Here is a 27,938-nt window from a genome sequence, read left to right on the forward strand (position 1 = left end):
CCTAGTAGCAATGAAATTAACCTTGAGAACTGCAAATCTGCAAATCTCTAAATCGGTATCATGTTAGATTGCAAATGGGCAGCTCCAGAATAACATCACAAGTTACTGTGCTGTTGATATGTCAGAAACATATAACAGAAAAATGTGTGTCCCATTTTAGAGTGTATTGTTTGTTGTTTCAATATAACCACTCCCTGCCTTCTACCAATAGGTCATAAGGCACACTGAATGTTCAAACACCTGCAGCATCTCGGAAACAGAAAGCATTTTAGATCACCAGTGAGTCTTGGCACTGGTCTCGGGCGCAGATGGTGTCAATTGAGTGAATACTGCATTATGAACAGCAGGGCAAAGTAGTCCCAACTGTATCAACACTGAAATGGTCATTACTCAGCCTGGACACACATCACAACCTCTCCTTCAAAGCCTGAAAGTCCTCATAAAGCTGGACGTGGGCATGGGGGACATCTTTTTGGTAATGACTGGTGTCCAATCAGAAACAGAGGGCTGGTAGCCTAATTTCCCATGGGAGCCATGTGAAAACCCAAGGGTCATAACCTTACCATGCACTGTTAATTGAGCTATTTCTGAGTGAGGCCTATTCTCCATCTTACCCAAAGAAAAGCAAATAAATCCTACTGTATAGCCATATATATTTAAGTATGGCCTAAGGCTGCTGTCAAGACAAGTCATACTAAGCTACTGTTTATTTTCTGTATAATGCCATGGGGCCAACATTGACGCGTGAAACCCATGTTGAAAAAAACATTTCTAAGTTTTTTAGACTAAAGGATTAGTCCTACCTTGTGCTAGATCATAATAAAACATGGCCAAAGGTTTATTCTAAGGGGTCAGTTCCTTCCATAATTATGCAGCATTTCTACTAAGAGAAGCGAGAAGCAAATGCAATCCATCTTCAGCCAGTGTACAGAGTAAACATATTTTGGCATCTGCATGTAATTGGGCCAGCAAAGAGATGGTCAGTCCACTCCAAGGCGTAGGGGTGATGAGGTAATGCTGTCATGCCCTGGATGACTGATGGTTTGAGCTCAGGCACTTGGCAGCCTGGCAGTCGTGACTTCATTAACGGGCAGACCTTGGCCCTCACAGCTGAATCCAGCGCTACATACATATAAACTCCCTCCCAGAAGCTTGTTTTGTTTTGGAGGAAATTAGTCATGAAGCTGTGTCAATGTTTGGTGAAATAAAAACTTAAAATTTAGAGACTGTGAAAAACATCTTTACAACTCGAGTCAAAATTCTGTATAGGAGTTTAGTGTGAAATTATATTTAACAGGAGTTTATATGTATGGGTAAATAGAAATGGCTGCAACATTGATAGAGAGCCATGAGATGGCAGCAACACTTAGGTAGCACTTACACTGTCACCTCCGCCTCAATATGAGCTGGAAGTTGAAGTGAATGTACACACATTTGTCAGTTAAGTATAGTATTTAAGTGATCACATTATATCAAAAGAAGACTAAACTAGTTTTCCAGGCTGGTTCATTTATAATCATGTGTGATTATGATACATGCCTGTGAGAGATATTTAGCATGATGGCAACATGCTTTGCTGTAATACGGCTGTCATGTGATATATGGGAATGAAAAAGTGAAGGAGATTCAAATATAAAGGATAACATATTAAAACATAGGATTGGAGACATTTATTTTCCTGTGACCTTTAAACATGAATACATGATTTATTGTAAAGCTGTTAATCCTCTGTTTGCACTTGCTTGGAGTAACTGAGTTATGATGGGTTTAAAAAGTTGAGAACCTTTTGGAGAAACTTCCTCTTTTTCATCTAAATGTCCTCATCCAATTCATCTGAAATTTATGTACTTAATGTACAGAGACTCTGAGTGTGTTCATGCGAGCCCCTCATCTGTGGCCACTCCATCCTGCATCAGATCCCCGTTTGGCCCGCTCTCCTGTCTCTGAGGTCAGCCTGCAGGGCCCCCGGCCCAACAATCACACCAGACCACTATCAACCCGTATGAAGGCAATAAAATAAAATCTAAACCAGATCCCAACTGGCTTTATGTTCCCCTTGTGTGTATGCATGTGTATGAGAAATGGTTAAGCAAACACTGCACACACACAAAGAAAATATTGTAATGTCAGCCTGGGTGCAGACCATCTCAGAGAGTGTGTGTGTGTGTGTGTGTGTGTACATGTGGGCGAGTGCACATGTGTGTGTGGGTGCATGTGTTTATGTGTGCCGCGTGTGTGTAGGTCTGTGTGTGTGTGAGAGTGATAGAGAGACTGAAAGAAAATGATAAAGCAAGCAAAGAGAGTGTCAAAACAAAAGAAAGTAAACCCTTTATTTTCTTCTCAGTACAGAACACATAATCAACAAAAACATTAACACTACAGTACTTAAAAAAAGGAATTTAGAAAACAACAGTTATACAAATCAATTTTGCCCAGAGAGTCTCTAAATTGCCATGGAAAACCTGCTAAGCAAAGGTCTGTACTGAAAAAAAAGACACTAGAGTAAACAAAGAAGGTAAGAACAATATGCCAATAAGCGTCTTTAATGTTCATGAGCAAACAGTAGTAGCATTGATCAAAGCGTACAAGAATAAAAGTGTAAATACACATGAATGAGAAAGTACAACTCTGCTTTAGAGTATCTGTACAGTCGTTCCTTTCAAGGCAAAGCCAGAGTTTTCCTGGATGCGTGGCGCTACTGGCCATTGGCCACAGATCCTGGGGGAGGGCGTGACGTTTGAACCCCCTCCGATACCCATATAAGGTCCATTGGTGCTAAGGAAAAGTGAGCTCCAGCTCGTGTGTTGAGTTTAAGGGAGGGTCAAGGGTCGATCTCCATGGGAACGATGTTGAGGATAGCGTCCTCATTTCCACGGCGCACCACTACTCTGAGTGTGGCATCCCTCTTGATGGTGGCGCTGACGTCAGTCGCCGATGAGATCCTGTGGCCGTTGATGGAGATGATGACATCATGTTCTTTCAGACCGCCACTGGAAGGGAGAAGAAGAAGAGATGATTGAACAAGGGCTTCATAAATGGCAAGGACATAAGTACATCAACAAAGAGTTTATAGTTGTTTTATATCCTGAGTCTTATATCTTAGTAGGTTGAAATGGTATTCTGGCACGATTTCACCCACTAACACGACTTGGGCAGATAACACTGGAAAACAGGAAATCTCAAGAGGCAGGCTGACACTTTCCAGCATGTGGCCTTTGTCACTGTTTGTAAAACAGTTCATCCAGTATGTTTTACAAACCCAGATGAAGACCACATGCCGATACGTGGCGGTTTTTACGAATAAATCTTTGTTCTCGGTACAGCAAGCTGGAATTTCCTCTTTCCTTTGTGTCTTAGTGAAAAGAATAAAAAACAGCAGGTTGATTTAAAGATTGGTGCTGGGCCTACAGATGTATTATACATTAGTAATATTAAATGGCTCACAAAAGACACATTACTTACATGATAAAACAAATCAAGTGTCCCTCATACGTTTTTAGAGTTCTATATATAACGTCACATATTTAACTACTATTTTGCACAGGTCTGTTTGCAGGTCTGTATAGATCGATAGAATTACAAACTGGAAAAGAAAAACAACATATTTATACTTTATAGAACCATCATTGGAAATTGACCACAATCATGACTGTGAATGGGAGCAGAGAGAGGGGAGAGAGGTAAGCACATAAAACACGTTGAGCAAACACACACCTACAATAAAAGACGAGTAAACCCTAAATCACACCAAGACGGAGGCGGTTACCAGAAGTGATATCAAAGTGTGACTCTCAACACAACAACTTCTTAATCACAGCCACATGCAAACACAGACCACCACACCTTCGCTTGCACCAGCCTCTTTTAACACAACTGCGGTTCCACATTCCTCTAACAGTGCTTAGCTACTGTATGCCATTTAACAGACAAACATGACTAACGCTGACTCCTCCAATGGAGCAAAGGAGCCATCTTTCTACAGCAGGGCCAAGCAGGATTTCCCAAGACCATGGACCAACACAAAATACTAACGTAAGATCAAAAGTGCAGCCCAGAAAAAACATCTCCGTACGCAACAAAATGTAACCGGAACCACAGAAATGTCATTATGCAGAAAACGGAGTGATTTAACCAATGAGTAAGCCCCTACAAGGCCTTGTAGTGGAGACCACTCTGGAGAGAGCTGGGTGAGTAGGCGCAGGAAAACCACAGAGCAGCTAGCAACCTCCCTGCATGAGGGTTGAAGGAAATAGCTGACCTCAGCGTCTCCCAAGCCCCACTCTGCTAGAGTTGTGGTAGTGGTTGATTGGAATGGGCTGGGATTGTGGGAGGAGGGGGATATTTTAGAGGGCCAGGCACTCCAGGCACGCTGGAGCGAGCCATGAATTTATGTTTTACTAAGGCAGTTGTGTAAGAGGCTGAGTGTGTGTGGGTGTGTGTGTGTGTATACGTGTTTATGTGTGTAAGTGCTCACATGAGAGTAAGAGGAGAGAAATAAATGAAAGAAAGAAAATGAAATGTCTATTTGCTATGCGAGTTCGCACAGGAGAGGAGAGCCGGGGCAGTATTGTATAAATTCAATGCATGTGTATAGCGTAAAGTGCCAAAGACAATATCCCGTTGCTGAGAAAGAGTCAGAGGCAACTTGTCCTTGCGCTTCATTGAAAAACATATTGTTCCAACCAAGTTAGTTTGTACTGAGCCCACGCCTCTGGAGCCATATGAGCAGAATATTGTCCTTACGCTGCAGCTGGCGTCTTCGCGATGACTTCCATAACGTAGGCTCCAGAGGTGATGTCGGGGAAGTCACGGTGCCGAGTCTTCAACTCTTTGGCTAGCCTAGAGGTAGAGAAGGGGGATGTAACCGATAGAAGTGCTTTGCAGGGTTGAGAATTTAGTAATCAATCAATAATTGTATCTACAAACAAGCAATTGAAGTGCTTGTTGCCATATCATATCCTAGAGAGCAGTAATTAAGGGAACCAATCAATACTTTTTGTGATTTAGCAATAGCTTTGTATGACACCAAATAATGTTAATAATCAAGTTGTGCATCATGTTAGTAATCAGAACTTTTGACTTCAACCTGTAATTTATCAATAAATGTAATGCTACCATGACAATGGTGATGTACATCTTCTATGATAGTGTGTAACTTACGCTGGAGTGAGCGTCATCATCCTCACACCAATATATTTCTTCTTAGCTGCTGCCCTCCCTACAGATGGACAACAACAGAATACAAATACAATCATTCATTCTCTCCTGTGCCAGTCCTGATTTAGATTTAAACAAGGCTATTCTGTTGGATTCAAACACATCATTCAGGGGTTACAACTGCTGTCAAAACACCCCTTTTGGGGTTTGCCATAGGATCCAAGTCAGTGCTAGGGTTGCCAACCCTCCCAAACTGGTTGGGTGACTCTTTCAAATGGCCCTAGAATTCAGTGTAGAAGATTTTTGACCATATTTGAGTGAAATAAATATGACTTTAGATCATGCAGTGAGCTCTGAATTGCCTCGTGTCAACGTAAAACAAATATACTAACCATGCAAGGACATTGTGAGAATGCCTAGTTCCCAGTCTGTGTGCTTGCGTGTGTGTGTGTATGTGTGTGTGGGTGTGTGGGTGGGTGTGTGGGTGTGCGTGCATATGTGTGGGCTACATACTCCAGAAAATGCCTTTTGTGTTTCATCATACATTTTGTGAGTCTTGTTTTCCAGCTATTGTATCATATAGACATGTCAAATCAAGAAAGCCCCTGAAAAATAATCTCCCAGCATTTTATGACATCAAGTTGGCAGCCCCAGATAAAATAGATGTGTGTGACGTTCCAGAAGACTGGGCCAGGTACAGGGGGAAAAGGCAATAAAAACACAACTAAAAAGAATAACCAGACATATTCTGGGATCTGCTCCTTTTGTAGCTTATTTGCAATGTTTAAATCCTGTTGGGTCATGCAGGGGCAAAGATCCATATGGGTAGAAATGTAGGAAATAAATCTCAAGAGAGAATACAAAGATGAAGAACACATGCTCTAAAGGTGGTGTCATGAATTAGATACTCTGAACTCAAATATGTGATCATGGGCTCTGGGTCCAACTCTCGCTGCCCTTTTCCAGACTTTGCCTCCTACACTTTGTCTTGATGATTCTGAATGAAAGCAATAAAATGAGAAAGATAATAAGCCTCGTCAGCAACAGCTCATACCTCTGGACTGCCGGTCGTAGGACTCTGCCAGGAACTGTCGGATCTTGTCTGAGGGTATGGCGAAGGAGATGCCGGCCGTCACTTTCAGCGTGTTGATCCCAATTACCTCGCCATCCTAAAACAGCAAACCGCAGCTTAGTGGAGTACCGCAAACAAGTAACTCATTTTAAGAATTTTAACATGTCATAGAAATGAAAAATGGCTTCTGTGTGCCGATGAAATAAAACAGTTCTTACCAGATTTACCAGAGGCCCTCCGGAGTTGCCGTACTGTGAAACAAGAATGATAAATTACTTTGTTTGTGTTTATAAGAGAGAGAGGTGGATAGCAAGAGAGAGGAACAGAGAATGCAAGTGTAATGTGCTGACTATGCATGCATGCACATACTGTATGTATTTGAGAGTGTGTATTATGTATGTGACTGACAGACAGCACTTGTGCAGTCGTCTATGAATGTGCTATGAATTCTCTCATTCACTTACATTGATGATGGCATCAGTCTGAATGTAGTCCATGTCGGAGTTGCGCAGGCCCAGCTCCTTGCCTCCTCGCTGGGTGGTGCTGACGATTCCAGTGGTAACTGTGTTCTGGAGGGAAAAGGGGCTGCCGATAGCAACCACAAACTCCCCCGGCCTCAGGTCTGCAGAGTGTCCCAGCAGCAGCACGGGAAGCTTGGTCTGCACAGGTGGGAAACACAAGAGGGCCAAATTTAGGTGGAACACATCCATGAGAGGCGTTGATATTACTAGCAGAAGCCAAGTTTTATAAAAACTCTCAGTAGACAGTGAGTCATTTTCGACTTAATGCTCTAATATTTCAGCTTTCCTGGCAAACATTTTCTGAAATATGACATTTATCAGGGAGGACACCTCTTTAAGTCAGGGTTCAGGAAACAGAAGATAATACATTGTTACTACACACCATATGTTAGATCAATTTTCCTGACATGCAGAGGTCTTAAAGAAACTGATAAGCTCAATGTTGCAAAAAGTGCAATTATTCTACTAGGCCTCAAAAACTCCTCATGATATTTTATGAGTGGACAGTAGGAAAGTAATCGCTCCAGAACCACAACTCTTCTAAACACAACCCACTCCATGCTGCATGGCAAAGCTCCCACAGAAACACAATTACCACTTTTCCACAGCAGGGCAAAGTGAGATTTGTGCCAGCGTCAAATCAAAATGCTAATAACCGAGATCAAAAGCTTATTTGTTTGATTGAAACTGTAGCCCAGCTGACGACTCATCCCTGTTGGCAAGTGCATGCAAAAAACAACCACAGATGCTGGAAAACTGACTGCTACATGGTAAATAGTGACTAAGCTCTGGCTGGCCCCGTCAGACCGTGTAGTGGAAACCAGGCTACAGACAGAGAAAGGATATATTTATCCATCCGCAGTGACGGTTTCCGTTTCTGAGTGAAATCATCTCTGTTGGGCAGCCCGCAGCCGAAGCCCACGCACCGCCACATCACGTTGGGTCTGTGCACAGACTGCACCCGATGCCCCGACACACACCAGGCCAGCACTATCTCAGGAGAAGGACCTGTCCCGACCGCTCCTTCTGTGTATCCATTTTGTTTACTCGAGGTTATAAATAGGAGCCGGTGGAGGCTGCAAGGTAACTGAGACAGCAAGACAAGCTGCCACAGATACACACAGACAAAAGGATCTATGGGAAATATGCATACTCCCTCAAACACACACCATTCAAGTAACCTATCGTCGTAAAACATGACACTTCGCTATCCATGGAAACACTGTCTCCATACACCATCTTGCTCGATGTTTATGTATTCTGCAGACGTGGACAAAATAAGCTGATATCATCTGTTCCCTAAACTACATAAAACCAAAATGGAATATGAAAAATGAATTGTGGAACTAAATTTACGGAGCGATTTTGTTTGAACAGTCTGTGGTTTAGACCTTGTTGTACACAGAGGCAATCTCAACCCTTGAGGTGAAGTTATTATTAGAAGACGACAAAGATAGTGATAGCCAGTAACTGAGGAGGGGAACCTTTTCACCCCACTTCCCACCTCACCTCACACACATGTAAAAGTACCCACACAGAAACACACACACACACACACACACACGCACACACACACACACACACACACACACACGCGTGCACATAAAGGTCCAAGTCCAGGACATTTGCACATTGTGTGTTAAAAGCAAAGATGGAAAACACACAGACACACATAAACACACAGACACACACTCACACAAACACAGACACATACACACTCACACACACACACTCACTCACTCACTCACAAACACACACACCTGACACAGGAGTAGCAGTCTGCATAATCACCCCCCCCCCCCCCCTCCCTTCACACTCCATGTGAGATAAGAGCATAACCAGATGGAGAGAGGAAGCAAGGGAAACACACAGTTGAGACAGGACATCAGGTGGATGTGAGTCACTGCCAAGACATTCAGGACTAGGCTACTGCCAGTTATGATGGTAACAGTTAGAGATACTGGCGGTGTCATGGTTATCGCCGCTGTCGGGTGAAAACCATGCATCTCCAAAATATCAACTTTTCAGGAACTAAGAAAAACAGGCTTGTTTTAGCTTGACTGCAGTGTATTTTTGATTTTAGGGAGTTTTGAGAGGGTTTCATGAAACCAAGTGTCATAAATGTAGCGTTGTTTATCTATCTATCTATCTATCTACTGTATCTATCTATCTACTGTATCTATCTATCTATCTATCTATCTATCTATCTATCTATCTATCTATATGTGTGGTTGTGAACATGTTCTGCATACACAACATGTTCAGTGTATATTGATACATTACATTTATAAACAAAAACATATGCATACTCACACACGCCCATGCACACACACACGCCTACTCTTACACTCTCACACTCCCACATACAAACACACAATCCTAAGAATGCATCAGTTCGCTGACAATCGAGGAGCGCCTAGGTGAGAAGGCAAAACAAACAGTGAACATGCCGACGGCTGTCCTTCTTAAAGGCCGCTGCTCCAGATATCACTTACTAATCACGACTAGTCAGCAATCTGGAATGACATGTGGAAAATCATCCCGCCGCTCCTCCTGACCACCCAAGTGACTCACCCTGCTATTTCAGATGAAGGTCCGGACGCACCAGAACTTCACCCAACAACACTAGCCACACTTAAGGGAAGAGGGCAAGGTGAGAGACAAACACCGCAAACCACAGACAGAGAGCTTGAGAACTTGAGACGAATGAGTTGAACGCAGGGTTTGATATTACACTGATGCAGCAGGTCGGCCCTGATGGCTGCAGAAACCAGCCAAAGTCTCTGGTTTTCAGCATCCATTTGAACATACCTGCTCCAGTTCTGAAAATGGCTGACCCACGCATTTCTATGTGTCACAGTAGGTCATTCAAATAATCACATTTGCATGCTTGGGTAGCCATCTACGGTCTCTACTAGTAAAATCAATCCCTCTAGAACGGGTGCTTTTCTTTCTCAGGCATTTTCTACTTTATCGTGGGAGTAATGACCTAAACTACCTCCAGTAGGAACACACATTTTAGATTTCTCTGTCCCGTTACAGAGAAACCACGAGTTCCAAGTTCTCAAGTGTTTAGATAAGAGAGAGAATTGGGGCATCAGATTTAAGGAGGGAGGAGTAAACAACTTTGTTTGCTCTCATCGTTTCAGAGACAGCATCGCTTGGCACGAGTTCAGAAACATTCCAGACTTTTTTTAAAAATCCTTTATCACCGAGCTGATTTATGATTCAGTCTACTGTACATAGATAGATTTTGTCACAGTTAGGTCAACGGGGACAAACACGGAGCGGGAGGAAGAGGGGCCGAGAGATAGATGGACAGATAAGCAGGCGGGCGAGCAGGCGGTAAGAGAGACAGATAGACTTGGAAATAGCCCCCGAGTTGCAGTAAAGATCTGCCATTGTTTAATGTTACAGCCTCGGTCGTTTGGAGGGTCGTTTAAAAACCATTACACTAACTACCGTTTTATGACCTGAAGTCCAGGTGCAAACTCGACTCCAGTCAAGCTGTGATGGACTGTGGCTAATAGTTTCTGCGGCAGGCGCGTACACGTATATGCGCACACACACACACATACACTCTCACATGAGAAGAGGTTGCCTTGGCATGAACCCTTAAAAACTCAAGTCTGTAAATTGAAACCCACACACCTGGCAGTCGTTGGATATACAGACAGACCATTTTAAAATACACACACACACATACATACACACCGGCTGCTTAGGTTGAGGGAACGCGTGACCTGTTCTGTATACTTACTGTAGTCACTTGAGCTCTCCTGTTTCTTTCTTACAGGGGACTTCAAAGTCAGGAACATAATTTTATAAGGCCTAAAATTCATAGGTGCAGTAAGGTATAGGGTTTTACCCGTGACGCCTGAACTTTTGCCCTTGGGGTTGTGCTAATGCAGATAAAATAGGGCAGGATTCAGCATGCTCACACTTAACATCAAGTCAGGGGATCAGAAGATCGGGCTGAGGGGTGGGAGAGATAGGAGAGAATGTGTGTGTGTGTGTGTGTCTGTGAGTGTGGGTGTGTATATGGTGTGTAAGTGAGCCAATGACGTATTTGTGTGGTGAGTGTGTGTGCGCGCAAACGCTTGCACATTTGGTGGACTGAAAAAATGGAGATGTAGGTGGATAACAAAGATTTCACAGCACTACACACAGTAAAAGCAATACACATGGAAAACTATATCACAGACAGGAGCTGGTGCTAATCAAAGCCATAGTCAATAAACGTAATAGATGTTTGCTCCACTAAGCAATTCTTAGAAGTATAGGTAACATCAACATACTCCAACCACATTGGGTAAACCATATCCTTACTGACATCGGTACGGAAACCAATATGGCTTCCATATGTTGTTATGAAGGTCTTAGTCCGTCTAAGAGCAAACACATGTGTGAGTTCCGTCTGTACGCTCCGCTCAGTGTAGTTTTACATGGTTTGAGTCTGGAAGACTTGAGGGCATCTCAGCTCTGGCTAGACGTCGCACGGCTTTGAACAGCACAAATCACACTGATCAGAGGAGATGCGGTCTTATATGCGGGCATTTGGGCATTTGCCTCTTTCTTCCGTCTGTGTTTTCGCATGCCGAGCACAGGGAGCCTGCGCTGTAGCCTGAAGCACTGACTGTGAATTCTGTAGTTTACTCAGTATTGAACTGTATAACTGTCTACACTGTACATGCAGAGATGATAGTGTGGAGAGTAAAACCTATGATCATAATAGAAGGTCTTATACATTTCATTTATTATATGTACATTCTATATTTTATACATTTTATGTTTTATATATACATTCTTATCATTATACATTGGGGTAATTTCTATTGAATTAAATTATATTGAAATCAAACTGCTCCTCATTTTGCTGGGAACCCACTGGAACATCCTCAAGGACCTCCGGGGGTCCCTTGATCCCAGTTTGAGAACCACTGTTTTTATCCACAGCCCTGTCTGTTTGTGTCGCACTTCACTGTAGCCTGCACTTAAATGGTGGAGCGTGACAAAATTGAGGAAGTAGATGCTAAAAAAAAAAGGTACAAATGGCAGATGGCAAACAGGGTATACAGTTAAATCAGGGGCAAGTGATGTAATCTGGAAACTGCGCAATGTGTATGTAGCCACTGATGCATTATAGCCTTGTCTATTTTTAGTGCAAAAACAATATTATCTGACAGTCAATGAATGTTTCAAATAATTATTTTGGTTATCATGAAGCTGATCATGGCCTGGTTCATTTGAAACCTTTCAGCCTCTCAAAACATGCGTCTATGTGACCTAGCCCCAAACAATTTGGGGCTAGGCTACTGGCTGTCCAGCTGGCTTGGAAAACAACTACGTAGCTACAAACCAGGCCAAGACAAAGCGCAACAGGACCCAGCAGGGCCAAAGTGGGGAGGACGCTGAGCAGGCTTTCTTTGGCTCCGTTCCCACCACACTGCATCCTCGAGCATGGGAACCATTTTGGTTACATGAACATGGGAAGATGGAGAGAGGATGGGACAGGAGGGGAGGATGTGATTCATTTCCCCTCTGCCTGTCTCTGAAAGACGCCATGCAGCGTCTTTCCATTGGCAATGGAGTGTGTCCTCCGTGTCGCCTGGTAGGGACCAATAAGAGGTCTTACACACACACACTCACACTCACACTCACACTCACACACACACACACATACACACACACTCAAACATGCATGCGCACACATAGACACACAAGCGAGCATGCACAGTCACCCACAACCAGCCATGTACACACACACACACACACACACACGCACACATTAACTATGATTAATTTTATTATTAATTTGAATAATTGCTTGCAGTTTTGCTTCATGTCTGTCAGTGTTCCCTCTTCATCTATCAAGGGACTACAAATGAAAATAATCAATCTCTTAATCCTGAGGCAGTTTTTGCCCACTGTGCAAAACAAATAAATAAATAAATAAATACAGGCAAGCATCGATATTTGCACGCTCTCTCTCTCCCTCTCTCTCTCTCTCTCTCTCTCTCCCTCTCTTTCACACACACACACACACACACACACACACACACATAGATGCACAGACACAAACACACACACACACATTCCAATAACAGCCCTGTCCAAACCAGCATCAGGCGAGCTGCCCAGAGAGAATGGTCTGTCCGGCCGCATAGAGACTCTTAATACTGGGTGATGGGTAATACAGAGACAAACAGTGCCATTGTTACATGGGACCATATGGGAAACATGAGGCCTGTATTCACTGCCACATTGCAACTTGTAAAGTTGATTTCAGCATGAGGATTAAGTTAATGGTTTGTTTATTGGAGTTACATCCAACAGTTTCAGTGTGTTAGACCTCTTAATTTAATATGCTACCACTAGTTTTGAAAATATCAATTCTCCCACAATTGGTGCAGTGGAATTGTTTTTTAAGCTACAGTGTAAACAAGTTTCAGTGCATTTGAGATGAAATCCCCCTAAGTTGTTGCATTTATGAACCCAAGGTTACTGCACTGTGCATGACATGCAATAAAATGATCTGGAATGATTTGAACAAAATTTTGCATAGTACATCTGAGTGTTTTCAAGTCATTCCAACACATTGTGATTGCTTCCAAGACTGTGCAGGTCAATATAAGTTAATATGGGTAATTCAAAGTCATTCCAAGTCAATGAGATGGCTCCCAAGTAAAAGTAAGCGCTTTCAAGTCAAGAGTGAGTCCTTCCAAGTAAAAGTGGATGCTTCCAATTCAGGGTGAGTGCTTCCAAGTGAATGTGATTGTTTCCAAGCTCAGAGTGAGAGGATGGGGTTAATGAGAGGGCTTTCAAACCTGAAGCATGATTAGTTCTATCTTTATCGTCCCATTGCCACATCACACAGCGCACTCATTAGCCTATTAGCTCACTTAGTCTTCCAGACATATGGATCCATTTTCTAGGCCTTGACCACATCTCTCTCTCTCTCTCTTTCTCTCTCACACACACAAACACACACACATGCACACACTTTCTCCCTCTCCCTTCTCTCTGTGTGTCTCTCTCTCTCTTTCCCCCCATACTCTCTCTCAGGAACAAGTGAGTGCAGCACTTTTTCCCCTTCCCTTTCCCTCTGAAGTTCCAGCTGCTGCAGACAGACTAATGTCTTCCCCAGAGATGAGGGGCAGACCGCAGCCCCGGGAACCGACTGGGCCCTGCCACCAATAAACTCTAATTTCTCATAGAGAGGAAAGAGAAAGCAGAGAGGGGAATGGGTATGCAGAGGGAAAAGTCAACTTTAAAGTCCCTCGCTCACACACATGTGCAATTGATTATTGATTATCCCGGGCCGAATGCTGACTTTGACAGCAGTGACCTAGTTTCTAATGCACTGTATGCTAGTGAGGCATGAATTGAGACAAATAAAGAGAGAGACAAATGTGGGAAATAGGGACAGAAGAAGGGAGAGGAGGGAGGGGAGGTGGGAGAGGAATATAACATTTAGGTTATGAATTTATGAATTCACATATGGTATTCTTCTGCCATAATGTAGCCCAATCAGTGCTTGTGTACATAAATCTCTCTCTCACAAATCTGTTAACTAGAAAAATAAGTCTCTAATCTGAGATGCTGTATAGTCAAGAGACTAAATTTGTGGACTCATATAATGTTTAACTTTTAAATCCAGATGAGCTTTATATTGTAGAAGTGCTATCAATTCTAAAACTGTCTTTTCTCTTCCATTTCATTCTCTATGGAGCCGTACATCAGTACAAAAACAGATTAGGAGGCAGGAGACACTTCTTTCTTCTTCACTTCTCTTTCTGTGGTACATTAACTTCAGTGAGCTGTTCTATAAAGGAAGAACATTTCAAAGCTGAAATTCAAAGTTATTTTTCTTTAAGTACGCAGACCAGATACCCTGTAGCTATAGGTTTTGATGACTGTATTTTCCCTCTATAGTTCAAATCAAAAATACTTACATTCGCTCTCCATTCTGCCCTTTCATTATCTCCCTAACTCACACATCCTCTAATTTCCTTTGCAATGACTCTCACTAGCCCCAATTATCACACACACACACACACACACACACACACACACACACACACACAAGCGTGCAGAGACACACAACCCAACCTTCCCTCATTAGCAGAGATGTCAGTTCCATCTGAATCATGAGGCCCTTCCCCTGTGAACAGAGCTTTTCTCGGGGTTTGTCATTTAGTCATGGGATGGGAGGGCTGCTGCGACATTGCACGATGATTTGTCTTATACTCATTTTCAAAACAAGCAAACATGGACAAAGGTCAACCACATCTAACCACAAGGGCTACGTCAAAACTATAACCACAAAACCCCCTTACTAGCTATTCTTAGGATTCTCATGAAGTTGAGTGTGTTTTCTACCAAAATGACAAATGCCTATAAATTGTCATTTGATAACAATTACTTAGTTTATTGCAATCACCTGTTGTTTGCCTACCAGGATAACCACATTGGCATGCAGTGGAATGCTGTGAATAAATTTGTGGGGGAAAATCAGCAAAATATGACACATTTCTTTTTCATTGCCCATATCAAATTTGGAGAAACAATGCAAAAGCGAGGACTTCTGCCATGATGCGGTATGGAGCGTGGTTGACCAGGGTGAGCAGAGACTTATAACACATGCCTCTGCTACATAAAGCACCACACATTTCCAAATCCGCAACAACACAAGAATCTGTCAGCTATTCAGTGAGCCTGATTTTGAGTCACACAGCACAGGCTGTCCACACTGAGCATGTCTGATGCAAACAAACACAAGGAAGACCCCCTCAAATGAAGACCGGCCTGTCATCAAGGCATGGGACGCCTTTTATTCTGGGCTGAACAAAAACAAAGCATCTCTCAATGCTCTTTTCAGCCCTTGGAGGCTTACACTGTAGGCTGAACAAAAACTGAGTGTCCCAACCTCTTTTCAGAATTGGGGTCTTTGTAGTACACCTTGTGCTGCTGTCATGAATGTCTATTCAGCCGCCCAGCCATGAGAATAAGCACCATGATGCATTCTGCACTGCTCTGACTCCTATAGTCCATAGCCCCCGGCTTTCTGCCAGGCATTCCTTCATATGACTGTTGGCTGTGATTCACGTGTAATGTGGATCGCTCCAGTCCACTAGACAGAGAAATAAAGACAGGCACACAGGGAAATTAAGAGAACGGGGGAGAAAAAGAAAAATTGCAGCAAAAATGTGTGCTTTGTGCAAATAAAAAAAAAAAAGAAGTAAAATACCCATTTTCGAGCTTACCTCTTTGCCATTACTGATCAGCAATGGCCTCTTTCTTGTAAATTGAGCATGGCACAGGTTTTCACCTGTCAGTAATGAGTAACTGTGAGTGTTTCTAAGAGGAATTGTGTAATGACTGACTGTTGTTGTTTCTGCAGCCTGTTGTGTCTGCCAACAGGATCTGCTGACTGCCAGACAACTGTCTTTACAAGGACCATTTGGCTACAATTGCTTTCTCACTTCACTCGCACCTTGAAGAATACATCTCTAAGTTCTAGAATCCTTTCATGCCAAAACATGTTAACTTCAACTTCTAATTTCTATTCCCCAGCTGTTTTATTGGAGAATTACACAACAGCAAGTTAATGTTGCTGTTTTGTTGCTGTGCTCCACAGTGCAGAGGGCTGGGTTTGTCAAGAGTACCTTGACAAGATCATCTCATCCCCACTGAATCACAATGAAGTGAAATTGCATCTCAGTGTTGACTAGAACCACATCTGTGGTTCTCAACCTGGAGGTTGGGACAATCCAGTGAGTTGTGAGATGAATTTGGAGAGTCATTAGCTAATTTATAGAAGGTGACACAAATATTTATTTCTACCGAGTTAATTTTTAAATGATTGCTTCTCTTGCAAAGTGATTATTGTTTGCAGTGTCTGCGACACCTCCTATAATAAATGAAGTGTAATTGCCTGAAAAGGGAAAAATAATATCATCTACTGGGGTGAAAGTTTACTATTCTGTCTGTGCCTGCATCGGTTGTGAGTAGACAAGATCCAAAAAGACTGAGAGCCAGTAGGGAGAGAAAGAAGAAAGAAAGAGTTCAGCGGGAGAGAAAAGGAAATTTCTCCTCTAATAAGGCAGTTTCTCTGGCCTGGAAACCAGTGTTTAAAATTCAATCTGTCTTCTGGGTGTTCAAGCACTCAGTGTCATTCTCACAAACGCTTGCATGCATGGAATCAGATATTGCTCTCTAGAGCAGGTAGAGCTACTGTGCATTAAGCCACAAACTCCTGCGAACGCAGTATTAATGCCTCGTAAAATATTCCAATCCATACAGTTTCCATTTGAAAAGAGTAGGCAGAATATTTATAGAGGACTCAGCAAACCCATGAAAATTTGTCAATTGCTGCATTGGCACATTATAGTTATTTCCCATGTACTAAAAATATTTTCACTCAAAGGGACGTCTCTAATTTTTAACTTAAGCTCAAAGGCATCACCAGCTGATTCTGGGTTGAATTTGTAGAAATCCATCTTCCATTTGACAACAATTTCAATTTACAATTACAATTTCACATTTGGCAGACGCTTTTATCCAAAGCGACTTACACATGAGATTAGCATACAACACAAGCAAGTTTCTAGATAGGAGAGAACAACGAGAGTAAGTGCTATAGAACTAAGTTCTGGTCCAACAGGACAAAGGTGCTACGAGACAGTGCAACAAGCTAAGTTCTGGTCCAACAGGACATAGGTGCTACGAGGGAGTGCTACAAGGTAGTGCTATGAGGTAATGCGTAGAGTGCATCAAAATTTTTTTTTTTATTTTTTTTTTTTTATGAAAGGAGGTATTCGCTAAAGAGCTGGGTCTTTAGCCTTTTCTTAAGGATAGAGAGGGATTCTGCGGATCGAATGGAGTTTGGCAACTCGTTCCACCACCGGGGAACCACAGAAGAGAAGAGTCTGGCTAGAGACTTCGGGCCTTGCTGAGGTGGCAGCACCAGGCGCCGCTCCATGGCAGAGCGTAGTGAGCGGGAGGGAGCGTAGACCTGAATGAGGGAGTTCAGGTAGGTCGGAGCCGTTCTGGTTATTGTTTTGTAGGCGAGCATCAAGGACTTGAACTTGATGCGGGCAGCAACTGGGAGCCAGTGGAGGGATATGAATAGCGGAGTGACATGTGCTCTTTTGGGCTGGTTGAAGACCAGACGCGCCGCCGCGTTCTGGATCATCTGCAGAGGTTTGAAAGTACAGGCCGGGAGCCCTGCCAGTAAGGAGTTGCAGTAGTCAAGGCGTGATATTACAAGAGCCTGTACCAGGAGTTGTGCTGCATGCTCAGACAGGTAGGGTCTGATCTTCCTGATATTGTATAGAGCAAATCGGCATGACCGAGTAACAGAAGTCACATGCTCCTTGAAGGTTAGCTGGTCATCAATCATGACACCCAAGTTTGACAATATGAAAACCCAAACCAACCAGAATACCAAAATTAATTTGGAGATGTGCTTTCAATCTGCAGGATGCACGTTTCACTCTATTCTCACTAATAGATAAATCATTATATTATTAAATTATATATACAGTATATTAATGATACAGTTTGTCATAGCTTGCACGACTGAAATATGTGTGGCTCAAGGCAATAAAACAAGGGTGTGTGATTTATTTTATGTCAAGGCACATTTAGCTAATTGATCCAAGTTTTTTCAGTTTGCTGGCTTCGCTGACTGCCTAGTGCTTTGACTGACCGGTGACTCAATCTTGATGAGGGCGATGTCCGATTTCTCGTCCACGTCTTTGATTTTGGCGTCGTAGGAGGCCCCGCTCTTTAGCTCCACCTTCACCCGGTGCTTGTTGGCCACGACGTGAGCGTTGGTCACAATCTGGCCGTCCTCCGACACCACGAAGCCCGAGCCGCTGGCCACAGCCACCTCCCGCTTAGAGTAGGTCATCCTGCAAAGGGGAGAAGAGGGAGGGAGGGAGGAAGGGAGGGAGGAGGAAGGAGGGGAGGGAGGAGGAAGGAGGGGATTAGAGTACTGTTATTCACTTCACTCTTTCAACGTGTCTTTTCTGTTTCATTATCCCTGTCAGAAAACTCAAAACAAACTGAAAACACACCAAAATACTGCATGAGGTAACAGCAGTGTGAGAGTAGAAAGCCAGCGAAGAAAGGTTAGAGCATGTGAGTGGGTGAGCAGGTGAGTCCCACAGGTGAGTCGGTTTAGCATTTAAGTAGGTTCTGCACAGGTAATGCTTTGGGAATAGGAGGTATATGTATAAAGGTTAAGTCAATTTGGCAGATAGGTATTCAAAGATAAGCCAGAAAGAGAAAGAATACAGAAATCCAGCGAGGAAGAGAAAGAAAGTAAGAGAGAGTGCAGCATTACCATACACTCTAATGAAAACCCCTTTTCAAGCCAAGCTGAGACAGAAACAGAGAGAAACGGTAAAAAGCGACAGAGAGAGGATAAGAGAGCCAGTTTTGAGTGCGGGAAAGATGGACAGGAGAGTAGAGTGAGAGAGAGCCATGGAAATGAAACAACTGAAGACTTTCAAAAAGGGGGTTTACAGGCCATGATGACAGACAGGACAGAGAGGACACACGAGAAACATGAGGTATGAAAGAAGGAGGAGAATTAGACATAAAAGAGGGTAAGAGACGGTGTGATGATGAAAAAGAAGAGGCACGTTGAATGATTGAAGTGGAGAGCAAGGTGCCTGTCCGACTAGTGTGGTCTGGTTACACACACAGGTGGGCTGTAAATTCTGGTATGTCGCAAAGTTTGACACACACGCACACACACGCACACACACACACACACACACACAGGTGCATGGCTCTTACTTGCGGTAGAGTTCAATGTGAACCACAGACGGAGCAATTCTCTCCACCACGTCGGCGATGAAGTTGTACTTGTGTCTTGGGCTGTCTGGGTTGTCCTGAACTGGAAATACAACACACACACACACACACACACACACACACATAGGATGTCAGACGACTAAAAACAAACTGAAAACGCACCAAAATACTGCATGACGTAACAGCAGTGTGAGAATAGAAAGCCAACAAATAAAACTGCTCTTTATCATAACAGACCAGGGAAAAGAAAAGATGACAGTCCATCTGCGGTTCAGACTGTCTAGGTCACACACACACACACATGCACACGTATGCACACACTCATCCCTGAACTCCTAAACCTGGCCATAACCCTTGTAAATAAATACCTTACCTTTTCCCTAACCCTTACTTTAACCTAACCTTAATTATAATCCCAGGTCTCAATTTAAGCCCTAATTCTTAACTCACCTTTTTCCAATGTGAAAATTGGCAAAGATGCCCTCAATTCTTAAAAAGTCGTAACACTTCTTATGTCAAGAACTCAAACTGGTCTTCAGAAATATAATGTGGCAAGTACACATTGCGTGTGTACTTGCCAAAATCACTGAATCACCCCTCCCACCATCCATCCATTGTGGGGTAAGTCAGGAAATGTTGACTGATTCACCAGGTAATTAAGTCCCACTCAGAAGACAGTAAAAAAACCCATTTAACCCAACCTATAAATCAAGACGCCCAAGATCTTTCTCTCTGTACTTTCCATTTTTCCATTCATAAACCGTTATTTTGTCAAGTACCTCAAACTATTTTGTCTCACAAGGGCCATTTTCATTCATTATATTCTCTTGGAGGACCCAAATTTGTGGAGCGCTTGTCAAAGGCGCCCATAAGCCCTGGGATATCATTGATTACAGTGAAGGGTTAAGGAAGAGAGAAAGACATTCCGCCTGAGGTGCAGTTAAGCTAACACAAGCGTGGAATGAGCACTGTCTTGCCGTCCTGGATGCCACTAAATTATACAGTATGAAGTCCTCAAAACATTTGTCATCCCGCAGGGGGAAAATTCTGGTATTCTGCACTCTCAGGATCACTTTCGTCTGTCTGAAAAGTGTAGAGATGAATTATATCTAACAATCTCTATCTATCTATCTATCTATCTATCTATCTATCTATCTATCTATCTATATGATTCATAACCTTATTAAACCTATTAACATAGGAATGGGGTTTAGTTTTATGTTTAGGTTACTTTTTACAAGTACGCAATAATAAAACACACAAGTAAAGTGATAGAAAGTGATGAAAGACAATGATAAAACACAAACTGAAAGATAAACCATAAATTTACACAGGTGAGATTAAAAAAAGAGGCTTGTAAACAATGAATGGCCATTAATGAACTGATGAGGCTTACATACAATACATGGGCAATACTGAAATAAAAAAAATTAACCAGTTTTCTCCAAACCTTTACTTATTTTATTCTGCTCAGCCTTGCCAATGTCCGAGTTGAACCTCTGAGTTTATTCCAAATCCTAACATCAAATAATTCCTTCTGATAAAATTAATACAAGTTTCTCCCCGCAGTAAGTGAGAGTAAGAGCCTGTAAGTAATGGAAAGGTTGTAGTCATTTTCCCCACACTAGCTGCTCTCTCCAGGGAGTGTGGTCAGCCCTGATAGGATTAGACAGAGAGGGCAGACCCAGTGTCCAGAACCTGTGTTGTTTCTGGAGCGTCTGTACAGGTCATCCTCCAATAAACTGTCTCTTTCACTTCACTGCATTATGATGAGTGCTGGCTCCACACACACACACACACACATATATGCACTCCCAAAGGCACAGCCATACAAGCGTGAGTGCATACACATACAAAGTTATACACACACACACACACACACTCACGCACATGCAGATGTTAATTTGTTTCCGGACACACACTACTACCGCTGCGGTGCAAAAAGAAACGATCGTGGACTTCGGCCAGGTGGTGACGATTCGGGGAAATGGGAAATCACAAAACAGATGTAGTGCGTTCCTCGGCTCGCCCCAGCGTTCGCAATGGCAATCCAGAGCCGGCTGGGCGATTGTTGCCTGGGTTTATAGACAGTGACATATTGGTTCACACTGAGGAACTTGGACGGAGGTGAGAACGGCCGAAGTTTACAGCTGTAGAATCGAGTCGACGGCCAGACACAGTGAAAAGCAGCTGTCTCCTTAAAAAGGCCAGAAGATATTTTAATTCAACCCTCACTTCAAAGTGCTGAATGTCATCAAAATGTGTGGATGGAAACTAGGGCCTTTCATGAGCTATCAGCTATTTCTGTTACAAAAGGTTAGAGGATGACATCATGTCATAAGTTGCTATAAAGAGCAATATATATGATAAGTTGGCCAACGTGTTGCTTTTATAACATCTCTCCATCTATCGAATTGTTGCCAAAGGTTGACTTTAGGGGTTTTGCAGCTGAGAATTAGTTATTTACTTACTCAACTGAACTAAATGCCTAGAGGATATACAGTAACTGTCCTGCCACTATTCAAAATATTAGTCATCTTCATCTAGACAAAGCTGTTATGAGACCAGCATGATAATATGTTTTGATGTTTCTATTGATTAATCTTCCTTCAAATTTAAAATGTGTGAGACACTATAGAGTTTGATAGACAGATAAACAGTGATGAATTTGGTTTAGGATGCTGTGACCCAAGAAAGACCCACAGAAACGCAGACATATTGAGAGAGAGGGGAATCATGAGAAAGTGACCAGAGAGAGCACTTCTTAGACTGCCACTTTAGATAAGATACACTTTAGGATTTGGAACTCAGTAAATAAAGTTAAGCATCAGTTATCAGTATTCTCATGTCAAATCGATTATTTTCTGCATTCGAGTCAGGTATTTGATGGGGGAAAATCATTCAAACAGAGGTTTTTAGGAAGCAACGTTAATGTAAAGGCTCACACACACACACACACAACCCCCACCTTACCCAAACACACATAACCCCCATACCCATCACCCCCACCCCACTCTACACACACTGACCCTCACCACAAGGCTCCTCGCCCAAGATCCCAACTCCCCCTCTCCCTCTACTCTCCCAGCATACCCGCTGGTTTACGGGCTCCTGCAGGCGGAAGCAGCCGTTCCTCATCCTCCACTGAAACTAGATCTGGCTACAGTACCTCTTCTCTTCTTCAGCTGCTCAGTAATCCAACTGCCATGCCTTGAGACTCAACATACACCCTCCATAAACCACTTTGCTACTGTGAGGACAAAACCTGAAAAGGAAAAGTCATTCTTTGGTTGAACTGTTCACCACTCTGCATATGCAGCTTGTGATGGGGGGGGAGTAGACTTTACTTGGTTTTAAGGTTTAGAACCACTGCTGTAGTGATGCTTGGAGAGTCACGATGATCACTCAGCAATGTATAAGCTATTAGAAAATCCTTTCCAATAAGCCACTGATGTTGGCTCAATACAAGTTACAGATCTTCAATGACTCAATAGACATGAGAGTTATGACACTCCAGAGTAGGATCAAGAGCCATTTAGCTTTGATGAGGCCTGACTCTTCTCAGCAGTTACAAAGATATAGACAGTTAAGCATTGCTGTCGTGACACATGAGCAACATTTTGAAGCAGCTTACTGTGCAATTCTGCAATTTACTGTAACCAACCTTATTTTTCCATTCCTGTTAAGGCAATGTTGCCCATCCTCAAAAATTTGCCCACACATCATCCCCCAATGCAGTTTGGTTTTTATGAAGAGTGCAGGTAGTCCTCCCTCTGTTAGTATAGAGTTAGTTGAGGAGAAGTATATAATTAAGTGAGGAGAGAGTACTAACAGCATGCTGCATAGCAAGATGTTTTGGTGTTCTCTATTACAGCACCCTGTCATGACTGACCACCAGCGACATGATAGAGTGTTTTTTCTGACACTGAGTAATAGTGAAGCCTTCAGACAAGTAACTATATAAGTACATTTCATAATTTTTAAACAGCTAACATCCTTGCAGTGGTATGGCCAATCCAGACCATTTGAAGTTTTATTGTTACACATCATGCCAAAGTGGTGTATGAAGGTGAAAGTGTTCAACGACTACTGTGAATGCACACAACACTCAAAATGTTCCAGTCTTTAGAGGTTTGAAGACATCGCTCATTTGAAAACTTAAAACTTGCTTATACGGTTATTTATCTCAAGGCTTTCAGTGCACTGCAATTCAAAGTTTAGTAGGTTTCATTGTGGCCCAACATTGACTAAGCTGGCACAAGTGTGATGACTTGATGGACGAGTCCACAGTGTGAATGGAAAAGAGAGCGGAGGGGGCAGAGAGGAAGTACTGTGGGCTTGGAAAGTGACATCAGGTTTGTTATGCCTTATCGGTGTGATCAGGGGATGGGAGCAATGCAAACACGATGTTCCCCTGCTGTGGTCAGAATAAGAGTTAGAGGGGACACAAAAGAGCCTTTTTCGGGCAGGGACTACTATGGCAGAGGCTGAAGCGGAGGTGGTCAGGCAGCGAGAGAAATGGAGAACTAATGAGTATGTGAATTATGGGCAATCATGAATCCTAGGCAGAGAGGGTGAACGGGAAGGAAAATATTTAGGGAAAGAAGACAGACAGACAGAAACAGCAGCAGAGACAGAACGAGCAACAGACACGAAGGCAAAAAGGACAAGAAACATGCAAAAAGATCTTAGAATATTAAGAGTGGTGCAGACAAGTCAGGGGAGAAGAATGTGCATAATCAGCACATACAAATCACTAGGCAGACAGAGTAACAATGGGATTGTACGCTCTGCAACTGTAGACGAGCAAACCCATAAAGACCAATACCAGTCACTCACCAGCTATGAATTATATTGGGTTTTTCCATTGGATGTTTAAATGGACTAGTAAAACATATTGCACTCATCATCCTTATGCCAACACCTTTATTTGCTTAGATCTGCCTCTTCTGAAATTCCTCACATCAGCTTGTTTCTGCAGCCCCTATATGGCATTCTGTGTCAAAAATGAGTCATTTAAAGCAAATACGACCCCAAAACACATGGCAAAATTTGACCTAAATTCCCTTGCCAAATCAAACAGCTTGCATAATCAACATCTTCGGAGTCCAGACGCAAAATGACATCATGCAAAGTGTAATTGCATGTGTTCTCTTAATGTGGAGCCGGGTTGCACGAGTAGTGAGGGGCGCTCCGAGGGGCCGAATCTTTCTTTAGCACGGGGCCCTCGAGTACCTCAACCCCGGTCCTGCTATCTGTCTGAGGCTGCTGAGGCCAAGGCTGAGACATGGATATGATCACATCCTCTATGCCGGCCTCGTTACTAAACACAGAAAGACACGTCTTGTTCACCAATAGGTTGAACGGGGCCAGTCTGATATGCCAAAATAATATGTGACTGACTCATTCCTTACACATCAATAGGTGCTATGGGAAATCAGTGACACCCACCTGACAAAAAACCCACCTCTAGGAAAGGCTTTGCCACCATTTTGCTGTAATCATGACACTTTCAGACATAGCTGCTTTTCATATGACTTAACCATTTAGATCGCCTATATGCCTGACGCATGTGAAGACATAGTCTGCCTCATTGTTCTGCTGAGGACAGTGCTGGTGTCTTGCCTCACCGCTGAACACGCAGACAGGGTTTAATGTAGGTGTACACCTTGCCAAAAAATTTGGTCTACTAATTTTGTGTTTTCTCCACCGTCTCCTGTCTGTCTTAAACTGCCTTCAACAGTGAGGGAATTGTGGCTTTGACTCAGTGCCAGGCATTCCTTCATACGACTGTTAACCGTGATTCATGAGTGACAACAGAGAGAGAGAGAGAGAGAGAGAGAGATATTCCTGGGACACAGTGAGTTTCCAAGCCTTGAGGTAAGTTATAGGTCTTTCAGGCAACAGGTGTTGAAGTGAACTTCTCCATTCAGAACTGCACACATGGTGCCCACTTCAGATGGACATATGTAAAACACATGCACACACACACGTACACACACACACACACACTAACATTGGAGAATGACATGATGTCTTTACCACCTGTACTTGTGTATAAGTGTGTGTGTGCAGTGCGTGCATGCATGAATGTGTGTATATCTGACCATTGATCATTCCTGAATATCCCTTGTGTCATTCTAAGACATATCACACACACATATACAGCATTAATGATGATAAATGATACACTGATAATGGTACAGAATATGGCTGGACTGTGCTATTTCATAGAGAAAGCAGTCTGAAGCGAAGAATGATGGTCTGTTTGTTATTCAGTTCCACTGATTATGATAACATACTTTTCACATGACCCTCTGATAAAGGACAGGTCCATGCTGAAACACTCAATCACACCAATTATTACAACTTTGGAACTCAGGTGCTCTTAATTGTCTATATCATTTTCCAAAACGGCTTTGAGAATTCAATTATTTTCTATTTAGGTTATACAGTCTTCCCCTGAGGCAGATCTTGGATTGTATTTTATAAAACAATCAAGAGGATTATGGCCATGTGACTCTATGCATACCAGAGATAATCCAAAGCTTTACATCAGGAGAGAGCAGCTCATGACTTCATTCAACCAGGCAAAACTTAGAATGGTTTTCTGATTGAGTCTAATTGTAATGCATGAATGAAGTGGCTCCGAAGAAGGGAACAACACATTTCAATAGTGGCCCTTGTTATCCCAGACACATGGGGGTTTTGTGCCGCTGAATGCAGCTGTATAACATCTGTGTGAGTTCAGCCCACAGCCGCCCGGTGCCCGGTGAGGATGCAGAGGGTCATGATCAAGAGCAATTTGTGAACGGTCAAGGTGAAATACGACGAAAAAGACAATTTACGCACGTACTGTAGGGCATACACTCACGAGCACTTTATTAGGAACACCTGTACACCTGCTTATTCATGCCAATATCCAATCAGCCCATCATGTGGCAGCAGTGCAATGCATAAGATCAAGCAGATACAGGTCAGCAGCTTCAGTTAATGTTCACATCAAGCATCAGAATGGGGAAAACATGTGATCTCAGTGACTTTGACTGTGGTGTGGTTGTTGGTGCCAGACGGGCTGGTTTGAGTATTTCTGAAACTGCTGATCTCCTGGGATTTTCACGCACAGCAGTCTCTAGAGTTTACACAGAATGGTGCGAAAAACAAAACACATCCAGTGAGAGGTCAGAGGAGAATGGCCAGACTGGTTGGAGCTGACAGAAAGACTACAGTAACCTCTTTACAACTGTGGTGAGCAGAAAAGCATCTCAGAACGCACAACACGTCGAACCTTGAGGCGGATGGCACTTTGGTAGCCGGTTGATACCTACCCCAGTATTAGTATGGTGTTCCTAATAAAGTGCTCGGTGAGTGTAAGTATATGGACATGCTATGGCATGTGACTAACCTAAAGATTTTTCACTATAATTCAATTCTCTAGAAACTATCCCAAATAGATAATGTATGAGAATAACTATTGTAATCACTAAAAATCCACAACAAAAATCTTCCTATATACGGGACACAATCTAATCAAATGGGGGTCAATGGCCTAATGTCTGTCTATTTGGGGGTGCCGTCGCATGAAAACTCTAGTGAACCCCTGATGTGGCCTATACCCGGCTCAACCTGAGTGTTACCTTTTCCGCAGGCTCCCCGTTGAATGAAAAGAACAGGTGGCTGCTGCAGCTTCTGCGCCCGGTGGCTGACTCTCTTCAGCTCGCAGATATTCCGGTAGGACACCCCATCGCTCCCGCAAACGGGGTCGGCAGCTTTGCACGCGCAGGTCCCGCTCTTGCTTCTCCTCCTGACCGTGACGGAGTACCCCACCCCGCCTGCGACCGAGCACTCCAGCCCCTCTCCGCACACCGGGTCCCCGAGCTTCCCGCTGCCGCCGCAGGCTTCGCCTTCTCCCGACGCGCACACGGAGCAGCAGCGGCAGGCGTCGAGGACTTGTCCCGCCGGGCAGTCCGCCGGTAGCCGGGGACACATCGACTTGTCACACCGAGCGGGACATCCGATAACGTACCTGCCGGAGATCTGTGCATCTGCCGGTACGGACGCAAAGGCAACGGTTACGCACAGCAGGGACCAAAACATGATTCAATCTAAAAAAGAAAGGTAAATGATGGACCTAAAAAAAAGTTTAATAGAAAGTTTAAAAAAAGTTTTCTAAAAGTTTTCCAGTCCCTCTCTACTTGCAGTGTAATGGGATGTGAGAGCTCAGTAGTGCTGATGGGGGGAGTCGCTTCAGCTGGAGAGGCATTTAACAGAAGCGCACTGCCACTGCGCAACATTACGCGACTTTGCGTTTTTGCTGGCACTGCATTTATAAAAGCAATACACTTTCTAGACAATCACAA

The 27,938-nt window shown here is 43.2% G+C and overlaps 1 protein-coding gene across 2 annotated transcripts; it reads right to left on the reverse strand.

Annotated features, from left to right (window-relative positions):
• Positions 1-2,333: 2,333 nt before the first annotated feature.
• On the reverse strand, positions 2,334-27,795 carry htra1a (HtrA serine peptidase 1a). 2 transcript variants are annotated; one of them, XM_071543532.1, is made up of 9 exons: positions 27,216-27,795; positions 19,561-19,660; positions 18,464-18,668; positions 6,694-6,888; positions 6,448-6,480; positions 6,212-6,326; positions 5,161-5,218; positions 4,744-4,839; positions 2,334-2,990 (listed from the first exon to the last, which is right to left on the reverse strand). In XM_071543532.1, exons 1-9 carry the CDS (start codon positions 27,673-27,675, stop codon positions 2,822-2,824), a joined length of 1,431 nt encoding a protein of 476 aa, XP_071399633.1. In that variant the 5' UTR covers positions 27,676-27,795; the 3' UTR covers positions 2,334-2,821. The 2 variants fall into 2 exon arrangements, with proteins under 2 accessions (XP_071399633.1, XP_071399635.1); XM_071543534.1 differs by having other exon boundaries at positions 5,161-5,209; positions 6,203-6,326.
• Between the last annotated feature and the right edge of the window lie 143 nt (positions 27,796-27,938).

Source organism: Centroberyx affinis, unplaced genomic scaffold (genome assembly GCF_046629955.1).
Source record: "Centroberyx affinis isolate AG114_WGS23_722 - 3 ecotype Tasmania unplaced genomic scaffold, CSIRO-AGI_Caff_v1 ptg004340l_1, whole genome shotgun sequence".
In the NCBI taxonomy this organism is placed as follows: Eukaryota; Metazoa; Chordata; class Actinopteri; order Beryciformes; family Berycidae; genus Centroberyx; species Centroberyx affinis.

Coding starts and splice junctions, on each gene's coding strand:
- htra1a (XM_071543532.1), bottom strand. CDS start 27,675: ATGTTTTGGTCCCTGCTGTGCGTAACCGTTGCCTTTGCGTCCGTACCG. Junction 19,661..27,215: donor ACGGGGAGCCTGCGGAAAAG/GTAACACTCAGG, acceptor TTGTATTTCCAG/TTCAGGACAACCCAGACAGC. Junction 6,481..6,693: donor AGACTGATGCCATCATCAAT/GTAAGTGAATGA, acceptor CTTGTTTCACAG/TACGGCAACTCCGGAGGGCC.